Raw genomic sequence first — 12,103 nt, 5'->3', positions numbered from 1 at the left:
TTAAGTATTTTGTGCTTTACTTGTGTAGGTGGGAAATGGACTAAACTACAAAACATATCTTTTAAAGCAAATGTTCTCTTACTGAACATGGAGTAAACTCATGGCCAGTGTCCAAGGCCCTCTGCCATTTCTGCACACCCTTTCAGAAGCTCCACGGCCCACAAGGAAAGGGAAGTGCTGGCTCCTGAGCCTCTCTTGGATGGGGGCAGCGTCACGCCACTTCCTGTGCCAGAACACTGCTGGCTCCTTCCCCAGGGACTTTACCCCTCCTCAGCTATCTGCCAGCATCTAGCCAACATTTAGTGATATATATTTTAAAATACCTCCGAAGGGACTATTTCCTGTAACACTTTGACTTGATATATATTATAATAACCACCTCAGATAGTGGGCATGGTGGCACACATCTGTAATCCCAGCACTGGAGAGGCTGAGGCAGGAGGATCACCATGAGGACAAACCTGGCCCTACAGTGAGTTCAAGGCCATCCTGAACTACATAGTGAGACCTTGTCTCAAAAAAACTAAACAAAAAAAAATTTTTAAAGTCTCCTCAGAGATAATTTTTCTCTTTTTGGAAAAGTATAAAACAATCTTCCCCTATAAATGTTAAAGGAAAAATATCACCACATAGAGAAAATGTAGACAGAGACTTGATGCTCAAGCTCTCACCTTAAATCAATGACAGAGAGTGCCAAAGGCATCGAGCAGTGTGTGGCTGCAAGGTTCTCAGCCAGCACTGTTCAGAGGGTACTAGATAATCCACAAGAACCAATGGGTACACTTACCTGGATTTCAGTCAGAACTTGCCGTATCTGGTTCACCACAGATCTTTGCCTGCTCTGCTCTTTGAGACTGAACACATGGTAGAGTTGGGAGGTGGGAGGTAGGTACTGAGTCAGGAAAATACTGAAGCTTCAGGAGTGGAATCAAACAGCAAGGATGAGAAAAGGAGGAGAGAGAAGGAAAATTCAGAAATGTGAAAGGGAAAGAACTGAGAACTTTTAGCCAGGGAGAAATGAAATAATCACAGAAATAGCTAAGTTCTACAGGTCACGCTACCCATTAAGTCCAATATTACTTCTCATCCAATGAGGATGGTGCATCCTAGATAAAATAACTAGCATGCAAATAGCACAGTTAGTATAAGAAATCAAAGGAAGCTATTTTGGTAAGTTGTTATTTAAATCATGTTAAGAATCAATGCATTCTAAGTGGTGCATCTGTCTCTACATACATAACACTTACTGCATCTTACCATTTTATCAGTTAAGAAAAATGAGAATTTTTGAAAAGGTGTTAAAAAGAAATATCCAGTGACCAGTTGCATGTATAAAAAAAAATCAACCCCATTGGAAACACTTCTTTTAGAAGTCTGGTTCATATTTTAAATCTTTTAAGACTTGATGTAATGAGATTATCCAAACTGTAACATGTTTTATCAACTCAGGATGGCATATGTATTGTAATACTGTATAATATACATATTACTTGGTTTTTACTTCATATTTAATTCTACTTTATTTTCCTTCACTTTACTCTAAAATTTGTATATATTTCTATTGTAGATAATTTAGAGGACATTTGATTTAAAAAAAATAATACCCACAATAAGCCACCAGTAATGACATGAATAGTTTGAAATGTTGTATGAATACATGACAAAATCAAATATACTGAGCTGAAAAACACCACCCTTCACTTGTCCATTCCTCTCTACAATTATGTGAAATTTTAGTTGCCCAAACCCTGTTTTCTTACCCATGTGAAAACATGAGTTTGCTTTGGATTGGAAAGAATGTGATTATGACTAAGCTGGGGAGAATGAAACCAAATATCTAACAGTTTAAATAATGATTTTCTGCCTACATGATTTACTAAACTATGGAGTACCAACAAATGAAATATTACTTATAACAAGAATAAGGAAATTCTCTGTTATGATACAGAAATCTCTAAAGATACATTCTTTCATGAAAACACTAAGGCACAGAAGAGTGTAAGTAGACATCTTTCTGTGTAAGGAAGAAGTAAGATTACATATTTGTATTTTCTTATATTCACAGAAATTTTAAAATGTAAGAAACTAATAAAATAGATACTCATAAAGGAAAAGATGGAGACGTTTTTATACTGCTTTGATTTTTTGAGCCGAGTAAAATATTTTTAAAAAGTCCCACCAGATAACAGTAAGTTAGAAATACACGATCACTCCAAAAAGAAATAAAATGCTTTAAGAAGCAGGAAGAACTGTTCCTGAACCCACCTGGAAATTAGAGGTGTACTTTTATTAAACACAAATGGGAGGTGTTGAACTCAATGACTTGTAATCTTCTATGTCCCATGTTCTTGTACCACCTGTGTGGTGATATAACACTTCCAATGACAGCAGAAAGAGCTTGGCCCTAGGACTTAGGAGGCAAGGTTCGAGTCCCACCTCTGCTCTCAACTGGCTGCATGATTTCAGACAGTAACTTCCCAAAGCTTCCTCTCCCTGTCAGTTAAGGGCATGCAGAAGTGATCATTATTGTCTTTCAGTAATTTTGCTAGGATTTTTTTTTTCTTTTAAGGTAGTGAGAATTAAATCCAGGCTGTTTGCATCAAATTATATGCGGAACCCTTTTTCAATTTTTTGTTTTGAGGTAGGGTCTTAATAACTTCCCCAGCTTTGGCCTGAACTTGTGATCATCCTGCCTCAGCCTCACACAGTGCGAGGATTATAAGGAGGTACCACTACATCCAGCTAGATTCTATCATCCTTAACTTAACTGCTGTGTATTTGGTCTTACAAACAAAACTGCTATCACTACACGGTTTCCACTGCATTGTCTCCCGAGTCTAGCATAAAGCTTTGTAGAGCTCTATGTAGAGGGGTGTAGCTCAATAGAGCACTTACCTGGTACGCAAATACACACAGAAGTTTTATAAACAGTTAAAGGCAAGGGAAAGAAACTTTAATTTTGTATGTATGACCTTGCTGGTAATCAACAACAAAGAGTTCCAAGAAATGTGGATGTTAAAGAGGCTAGCGACGTAGCTCTGTGGTAGAGTAGTTCATCTAGCACTGGGTTCACCCCCAGCACTGCAGACAGAAGCAACCAACATGCACGATGGACCACACTTTTCTCTCTACTCTTGGAAAGCTGAGACTTTTGAAACAAAAGATTGAACAGTGGGCTGGAGATACTGCCTTGTGGTACAATATCTGCCTACCATGCACCAGGCCCTGAGTTCATCCCTATGACCACTGCCAAAAAAGAAAGAAAAGAAAAAAGCTGGTGCTGGGGATTTAGCTCTGCAGCATAAGCGCCTGTCTTTTTTTTTTTTTTTTTTAATTTTATTTAAGGAGAAAAGAAAAAAAAAAGCAGGGAAAGGGTACAAGTTATACAGATTTACAGAAAAAAAAAATGAACAGTAGGAAATCACTAGTTAATGGATTACATCTTGTCATCTTAGAAATAATTGTTCAAGTCACAAAATTAAAGCTTGTAAAGTGGACATTCCATCAATGATACTGCAAACAGTTCTGTTCATTGATCCAATAAAACTCTGTGATATCATTTTCTATCTTATACACTTAAATATACATGCAGTTATATAGTTTGGAGCACTTTCTTTTCCTCTCTTTTGTACCATGACTATTACACATTTTGGGTTTCATTGCTCCCACAGTTCTTATTACTTTTTTGGAAGAGAGTAAAACCAAATGTGACATAACAGAACAGAATCGGTCAAGTCAAAAGGGTGGACATAATAGATAATGTAAAAACATAATACAAGGTGATCAACAATGGTTACCATAATGCCTCCCGCTATCTCTAATAGAATTGCCTATATCGTTAGTTATAATACAATTGAACAAAACAGTAAAGAATAAAACCGACAAAACCAAAACATTGGAGACATTGTAGGTCTTCAAAAGTAGATAAAAGTCAACAAGAATGGGCGTCATAATGAATCTCATTATCTTTACAGCTGATGCCTAAACTTTCGAACCTGATACTATCCAACAAAACAGAATAGGGGAACATCAGTTAAAAACCAGATGGTGAGAGTAATACAGGGCTTTAAATCAAGGTAATGAAAAGTCAAAGTGGGTTACTATAATATATCCTGCTATTTTTTTCCTTTAATTAAAAGGATAAAGATAAAAAAGTAAATAATGGAGTGGAGATTGAGATAAAAGAGGGCATAACAACAAAACAGCGCAGATCAAAACATAACCATTTAAGCAGAATAGTGTTTCACCACCAGATAATCCTAACCTAAAAGTAGTTACCATATTGTCTTTCTTTGAAATCCTTGAGTACAACTTCGTATACTGTAGCATTAAGTATATCAAAACAATGTAAAACCATTCAAGAGAATGACAGCATTACAGAGTATTTAGAATCGACTAACAGAAAATGAACAATGGTTTCTGTATAATCTCCTTGTCTTTAAAAGGTTTTTGCTTATACTATCGTACATAATAAAATCCAATAAGATACAGCCTATTTAGACCATTGGAGACAGAAGGACAAAAGCTAGATGAGACTTCAAAACAAGATGATACTAAATCAGTATTACCTATTAAGATGTCATTTTCTCCACAAAAAAGCTGTTCCTATCATCCAATCTTCTCTGCCTCATTTCTGTTGAGCTCTTTTTCTGTCAGTAGCTATCAGTTTGTCTTCTTCATTTTGTTCTCTGCTCCATTCGTTGTGGCCTCTCTGCTATTATTTCTGGATTCTTTGTATTTTTCTTTTTTTAGAATATCCTGCAATACTCTCTTTAGAGTTGAATTGGTGGTTGCAAATTCCCCCAGTTCCTCTTTATCCTGGAAGCACCTTGTTTTTCCATCAATTTCCAGGGACAGTTGTGCAGGATATCTCAATCTTGGCTGGAGATTATTATCTTTCAAAGCTTGAATTATTTCCCCCCACGCTCTTCGTGATTTGATGGTTTGTGCAGAGAAATCTGCTGTAATTCTGATGGGTGTTCCCTTGTAAGTGGTCTGTTTCTTGTCTCTTACAGCTTTTAATATTCTGTTCTTGTATTGAATTTCTGGAATTTTTATTATTATATGCCTGGGTGTTGCTCTGTTTGGGTTGTAGGTAGCTGGGGTCCTGTATGCCTCATACATCTGAGTATCTTTACCTTTTGCTAAATTAGGAAAATTCTCCTGGATTATTTCTGTGAGTAGCTTTTGTAGTTCACTTGTTTGTGTCCCTACTTCTTCTTTTATGTTCTTAATCCTTAAGTTATGGATCCTCTTATCATCTTCTTGTCTTTGTATTATTGCTGTTTGTTTCTTTGTTATTTTTAAGAAGTTTTTCATTTCATTCTCCCATATTACAAGTCTGCCCTCCAGTTCAGATAGTCTGTCCTTAGTTTCTTTCAAGCTGTTATGCCAGTCTTCTATAGACTTCTTAGTATCTTGGTAGTGCCTTTGAACCTGCTTCATGTATTCTATGCTTTCTCTGTTTTCTCCATCAAACAATTCTCCCCTTTTTTTCTGTTCTTCCATTCCACCACCTGTTTTTTCTTGGGTGGTACTTAGCATTTCTCTAATTATTCTGCCTACTTCTAGCTTCAGGTCGTTGATAACTTCATTCCTGAATTGGTCTGAGGCTCTCTATATGGTGCCTTATGTATATTGGTAAGGTGTCTGCTATTGCCTGTTTCTCAGAATTGGGGGCCGAGGAGCCTTTCTTGTTGCTGCCTTTTCCCATGCTGCCTCTTCTTCTCTGTTCCTTATATATGCAAGCTTATATAAGAGGCCCAGCTTCTCTCCCAGTCAGCCACAGCCTGATCGAATTGCGCCAGTTAGGTGTTCCCGCTCACCACTGCGCACCAGGGAGTTACGGACCAGGCAGCCTACGCGTCTCCCCTCCCGGCCACCGTCAGGCTCTGGGATCTGGGTTGGGACAGCCTACCAGGTCCGCTGGCAGCGTCACACAGGCCAGGCACTTTTCACCAATCCCGCCCGAGAGGGGGATGTGTGGCTGGAGTCGCCACAGCGCCCTGCTCCCGCAGGACTGCTCGGGCCCAGAAAGTCCTCTGCTGGAGTCAAACTGTGGTAGAGTGTCAGTTTCTCTCACTCACCTCACCACAAGTCAGTGCACGCCTCCCTGCCGTTCGCAGATTGCCGTTCTCAGAGCTTCTGCGCGTCTCTCTCCTTGCCGAGCCACTGTAGAGGCAGCCAGCCGCCGTGCGGCGGGAAACCCAAATCGCGGCTTACAATGGCGTGGGGTCCAGCCTCCACACCGAGGCTTTTCTGTTCCTGTTTTAGCACCAGGACTGCATTCCAAGTTGGCTTCTCTCAGCCCAGTTCGTTCCTGAGTCAGCAGAGCATATCTCCACCTGCTTATGTCTCCTTAGTCCGCACCATTCCTGGCTTCTGAGCCGAGTCTTTCAGAGAGCCTCCGGTAGTTGCTGTTATCTGTCCGCCATGTTCTCCCGGAAGTCGTGATAAGCGCCTGTCTTGCAAGCGCATGGTCGTGAGTTCGATCCCTGGTACCGGTTTAAAAAAAAAAAAAAGAAAAGAAAAAAGAAAGCAAAAGGCAAAAACTAACCATTTTTATTATGTTACAGGAAAAATGCAAGGAAACTAAAGTTTTTAAAATAACGATCTGCAATAGCCTATTTTTAGTGAAGTATCCTGGTCGCTGTGCAGATCTGTCTTCCCATCACTGCTGCCTGCGAGCAGTCAGGGAGCTGCCAGTAATGAGGCTGCTCCATGTCCTCGTTCCTGACTGAAGGCTGAGTAGAAATCAACAAGGAGAGGTTTTATACATTTGCATGGGAGGCACCATGTGCCTCCTTCTGTAGGTTAAAATGCAAATTATATGTACATGGAAAAAAAGTCAGCTCATGTAAATTTTACTGTGATTTTAAAATTAATTTGTAATACTCAGTAAATTACCTTTGATATGATTTTGAACTCAGGTTGCATATGTTTTTAAACTTTTTTTTTAAAAATTAGAAAGATGTAGTGTTCCTGAATCCAGAAACTTCTTGCACATGTGTGTAGATCGAAGCATGTATTATGATGAAGAACTAAGATTTGCCATTGCAAAGCTGTGGCTGTCATTGACATGGAGACCTTGACAGATGCATTTAATTATGCTTTCTTTTAGCCTAAAATTAAAGGAATTTCTCCTGGTATTCCCTGTAGTTTTCTATTCAGCCTCACTACCTGAAATTATGATTGTTCTCTCAGGGGCCAAGCAAGAAACCGTGCCCTTGCGACCTTGCCTTGGGGTCTGGGCTCAGAGAGTTTGCCCTGCCTGCTCCAAGGAGCCCACAGGCTCAACTCCAGTGTGGATTTTCCGATGCTGGACAAGGTTGCAGTGGTAAAAGAAGCTCTTGCCACATTCTCCACATTGATAAGGTCTCTCTCCAGTGTGAATTCTCTGATGCTTCACAAGGACAGAGCGGCGGCTAAAACTCTTTCTGCACTGGCTGCACTGGAAAGGTTTCTCTCCAGTGTGGACGCGGAGGTGGTGGAACAGCCCGGCGTTCTGGCTGAAGGCTTTGCCGCACACACGGCACTGGTAGTGCTTCTCCCCAGTATGCAGCCTCTGGTGCTGGAAGAGGCCGGAGCGCTGGCTGAAGGCGCGCCCGCAGACACCGCACACATAGGGCCTCTCACCCGTATGCCGCCTCTGGTGCTCCACGAGAATGGAGTTCTGCGTGAAGCTTTTCCCACACTCCCTGCAGACGTGAGGCCTCTCCGCTGCTGAGGAGCTTACCCGGTGCCTGCCCAGTCTGCCCTCTGGGCCACAGGCATCTCCGCATTCAGGCACCTGAGTGGTACCACTGCTGAGAGTTCCAGGTCCTTCCACAGGAAATTTTATTTCTTTAGAGCTCTCCTCCACTGGTGCGAACTCAACATTCCGAGTCCCAGCCTCGCTACCTGAAATAATAAAAGGACAGCAAGCACGTTATCTTTCCAAAGAGAGAAACAGCAATCCAGTCAGTGAGTATTTTCCCAGGCTAAAACAAGTCTATCCACACCTCCGGGAGGAGACACTTGTCTGACACCTGCTTCTCGCAGATGTAAACTTCGCAGGAGTGGGGACCAGGTCTGCCTTGCTCATCACAGTCTGCACGGCGCCTGGCGCCAAGCCTGGCTCAAGGCAGACGCTGAGTGAATGGCCGAGTGCACGAACATTCAGGGACTGGGGTGGGCTCCCTATGAAGCTGCGACTCCTCACCGCTCTCCTGCACTGGGCGCGCCTCTAGCATGTGACACTGCAGCTGCTCTTCTGAGCACGGGAACTGGCTGCATGGGGACAGCTGGTCTGTTCCTTGAGTTGCCTTCTGCCTCACGACCTCTTCTTGCTCATAAGTAGGACTTGGGACCTGGTGGAAACCAAGGACAGCTGAGACTGAAGTACCGGAGGATAGTGAAAAGGGGGCTCCTCAGGGCCACCGGCTAGAAAAGAACCAAGAAGCCAGCAAACAAAATAAAAAGGTGCAGAGATTCAGTGCCTAGAGCAGATCAAGTCAGGCATAAAGAAAGTCTTTTCTTTTTCTCCTGTTGCACTGAAACCTCTTATATGTGCTACAGGCCCAAGCCCCCGTTCCCCCATCTTCCCACCTGCTCTCCTGGCTCGTCCAGCTCCCTCTCCAAGTCCTCCAGCACAGTCACCACCTCATCCCCGCTCTCTGGATGCTGTGCGTGCACCCAGGCCTGCAGCTCTGCAGGCAGGATGGCCAGGAACTGCTCCAGCACCAGCAGCTCCAGGATCTGCTCCTTGCTGTGGGTCTCGGGCCGCAGCCACTGGTGGCAGAGCTCTCGGAGCCGGTGCAGCGCCTCCTGGGGTCCCGGGGTCTCCTGATAGCAGAACTCCCTGAAGTGTCTTCGGAAGATCTCCCTGCTTTCAAAGGTCTTCCTTGACCTGTCAGATTCTTGACCACAGGCATGGTTCTTCTCCTCCTTCACGCTCACTTCCAAAAGTCCTCGTGGAGCCCCTGTAGCCTGCAGGGCCAAGGCTGTGGACATTTTAGATTTAACCATTCAAAAAACCAATCTATTCTTGATAATTCCCCCTTCAACTTTTCTTCAGGAAATCCTGAGATCTAAAAAATAATTTGCAGGGAAAAAATACAAAGATGCAGAAAACCTGGTGATAAGCAGTTGCTTTTTCTCACGAAGAACACAGTGAACACAGGACACTGACTGTGCAGGTGGCATAGGAAGGAAAACAGACAGGACAGAGTCTCCAGGGGACCGAAAGAAACACCATTCTGATCTTCCTGAATGAAACTGCCTCCAGGACACTAGGAGTTTCCATTTAAAAGGCAAGATGTAAGACTCAGAATAAGTTTTTAGCTGCATGAAGGGAGACAGACCTCCATGTAGAGGCAGGTGGTAACTAAGAATTTAAAAGAAAAGAGAAACAAGATGGATGGAGGATGGAGGGCAGAGGTTAAAGTCAAGCAGATAAAAAGCCAGAATGAGAAATGAAAAGCATGTGCCTGGGGAGGAAGGGCAAAGTCCCAGCACCTTTCTACCCTACCAAAGTAGAGTAGAAAGATCTGGAAGGGCTGGGGACCAGACGTGATCTATGAGTTCCCTGCCGCCCTGATTTGTCAGAGGAATTCTAAAATCACTACTGCTTATCTTTCTACCCTGATACAAAGATGTAGGATCACAAAAAAGGGGAAGGGACAAAGACGCTGGCAGCTAAACAAACTAAAGGGTTCTAAATCACTGTTACTCTTCTTATAAATGTTGAAGAGTAACCAATTATCAAGTGATCTACAGTACTAAGGCAAATGAATCATAGGCTGCTGACTGCAGTGATGTTGGCCTAGAAATAGTAAAGTAAATATGAGTTCTAATACTTTAAAATGGTAGAATTTGAGCTTTTTGTTTCTCTTTATGTTTTGGAAATTGTTCCTCCTTGAGTCTTTCTGAGGATGGAAAGTTGACCATTTCTTTGAAAAGAAATTACTGCTAATAAAGACACAAACATCTATGATCACTTGAGGCCAATGAACAGTCTTATTCATGCTGGTAATGAATGAAGGGAATTTTCTAAAAGGAAAATAAACATGTGAACTAGTGATTTTAATAAATTTTTAAAATTTAGATATTCATATTTTTTGAACATACATATATAAAGTGGTGATAATGCTTTTGAGAAAATAAAGGTAAGGCACAAGGAGAAAGAGGGGAAGAGAGATTGCTACTTTATACAAGGCAATCAGGGAAGGCTTTGCTGATAACAGCTGAGACAGGAGGAGCATGTCACATGGCTATTGAGAAACACAGCTCCCTGCAAAAAGGACAAAGCAAATGTCTGGAGATAGAAGCAGGCCTGGATCCTCAAGGAACACCCACTTCAACCATGTGGCTTGAACAGAGAAAGGAGACAGAACCAAGGCCTTGGCAGTATCCTCCCTGGTATGTTCTCCGTCCAGAGCCTACATCAGGAACTGTCTGGGTTCTCCTGTTTATCCTCAGTTCACAAACCAACCCTGTGCTATTATTACTTTCATTTTTTTTATATCCGAGGAATACAACGGAAGATAGAATTCCTTCACCTAATTCTACTCCCTAGAAATACATAAGCCTGGAATGGATCTTTGCAGATCTTTCTTAAGCAGTTGCAATCATTCACACGCAAATATGCACCCATATGAACCCAGTTTTCCTAGCTATGTGAGAGGTAGAAGGCATATGTATGAGGTAGCAGAGAACGTGGGCAGATCTAGTTGTGGGATTCTGACCAACACAGCAATCTTGGATATATTACTTCATTTTCTGAGCCACAAACTCATGTATAAAATGAGGACAATTAACGACACGTTCCGAGCTGTTGAGAATACACAACAAAATGCAGTAATGTTAAAAGTCGTCTTGCACACTAACCTCATGACTAGATGAGCCACTTTGGCACCATGGTGGCTTCCTCAACAGTCGCTGCTTTCCCTTATCCCCACGTCTGTAATCTCTTCCTATGGCCCAGAGAACAAGAGGGGGCAAATGGGAAAAGTGTATGCAAATCAAATGACAGTTTTATTAGGCTTTTGGACACCTCTGGCACACTTTCGTGTTTTCGGATACGCACTCTAATCTTGATGCCTATTTGGAAACCTACCGGTATCAAGACAGAACACCGGACTCAAATAGAAGCAACTTCCTGGGTCGGGCTGCGAAGCTCATCCTGAGACGGCGCGGGACGCTTGCAGCGGTTTTCAGAGAGCGACCCCTGGGGCAGACTGTGGGATGCGAACCCTGGAAACGCGGGTGCATTTTCTTCTTGGCTGTCACAAAAAAAGGCAGAGGCGGGGTTGGGGTGGCGTCTACATGACAGCGCTGATCGCCTGAACTTGTGAGAAGCATCTTTGAGAAGCGCTTGGAACAGAGCTCCCGGGCGCGCTGGGCCGCGGAAACGTTCGTCCAAGAACAGCGCCGGGAGCCAGCAGGAGCAGGCCGGACGGCCGCAGCACAGGCCCCACGCGGATGCCGCCCGCCGCGCCTCCCCGGGGCTCCGGCGCAGCTCACCGAGGCGCCGGCCCCCGGAGGCGCAGCCGGCCAGACGCGTTACCTCGGAGTCTTGACAACCGCCGCGTCGGGCGCGACGCGCCACACAGGCCGGAAATACGTCATCGAAAGCGGACCTCGTCTAGCGCGGTTCTCGCGCGTCCCTTCTAGGAAGCCCGGAGGTGTCCGCACGTCTGTGGTAGCTGGGGGTTGGTGGTAGCCCTGCTCTAGCTGGGACCGACCTGGCGGCAGCCAAATACGTGAGACTTTACACGTTTACCCGCCCAACGACCCTGAGTTATCTACACCACAGACGAGAACCCGAAGTACAGTCCTACACTTACTAGTTGTCATTTCCTATAGAGTTACCTTTTCCCGGCCCTCTCTCATTTTATAACAGTGAACTCATGGATTATTTTAAAATACATTTTTAAAAAATACAGTTAGCTTCGTTATTTAATGCTCGAATAATGTCAGATGTGGTCAGTTGGTTTCTGTATCTCCAACAGTTTTCGTGTGCCTTGCTTTTTCATACAAGATACTCAGGCTCTTTTTGTAAGCAGCAGTACAAAATGAAATTCTAAGACTCTTTTCTTTAAAGACAAGCAGTTTCTCCAAACTT

At 43.2% G+C, this 12,103-nt stretch overlaps 1 protein-coding gene across 2 annotated transcripts; it reads right to left on the bottom strand.

Moving 5' to 3' along the window:
• Nucleotides 1-2,268: 2,268 nt before the first annotated feature.
• On the bottom strand, nucleotides 2,269-11,629 carry LOC100718172 (zinc finger and SCAN domain-containing protein 23). Of its 2 annotated transcripts, XM_013145073.3 has the most exons (6): nucleotides 11,503-11,629; nucleotides 11,096-11,261; nucleotides 10,867-10,952; nucleotides 8,587-9,068; nucleotides 8,201-8,348; nucleotides 2,269-7,899 (listed from the first exon to the last, which is right to left on the bottom strand). In XM_013145073.3, exons 4-6 carry the CDS (start codon nucleotides 9,004-9,006, stop codon nucleotides 7,253-7,255), a joined length of 1,215 nt encoding a protein of 404 aa, XP_013000527.2. In that variant the 5' UTR covers nucleotides 9,007-9,068; nucleotides 10,867-10,952; nucleotides 11,096-11,261; nucleotides 11,503-11,629; the 3' UTR covers nucleotides 2,269-7,252. The 2 variants fall into 2 exon arrangements, with proteins under 2 accessions (XP_013000527.2, XP_023417902.2); XM_023562134.2 differs by lacking the exon at nucleotides 10,867-10,952 and having other exon boundaries at nucleotides 11,096-11,600.
• Nucleotides 11,630-12,103: the final 474 nt, after the last annotated feature.

This window comes from Cavia porcellus, unplaced genomic scaffold (genome assembly GCF_034190915.1).
Source record: "Cavia porcellus strain 051 isolate PalLab524CR breed Dunkin Hartley unplaced genomic scaffold, mCavPor4.1 scaffold_13, whole genome shotgun sequence".
NCBI lineage: Eukaryota > Metazoa > Chordata > Mammalia > Rodentia > Caviidae > Cavia > Cavia porcellus.
Note: the sequence above shows the minus strand (reverse complement) of the source record. Positions and strands in the feature narration are given on the sequence as shown.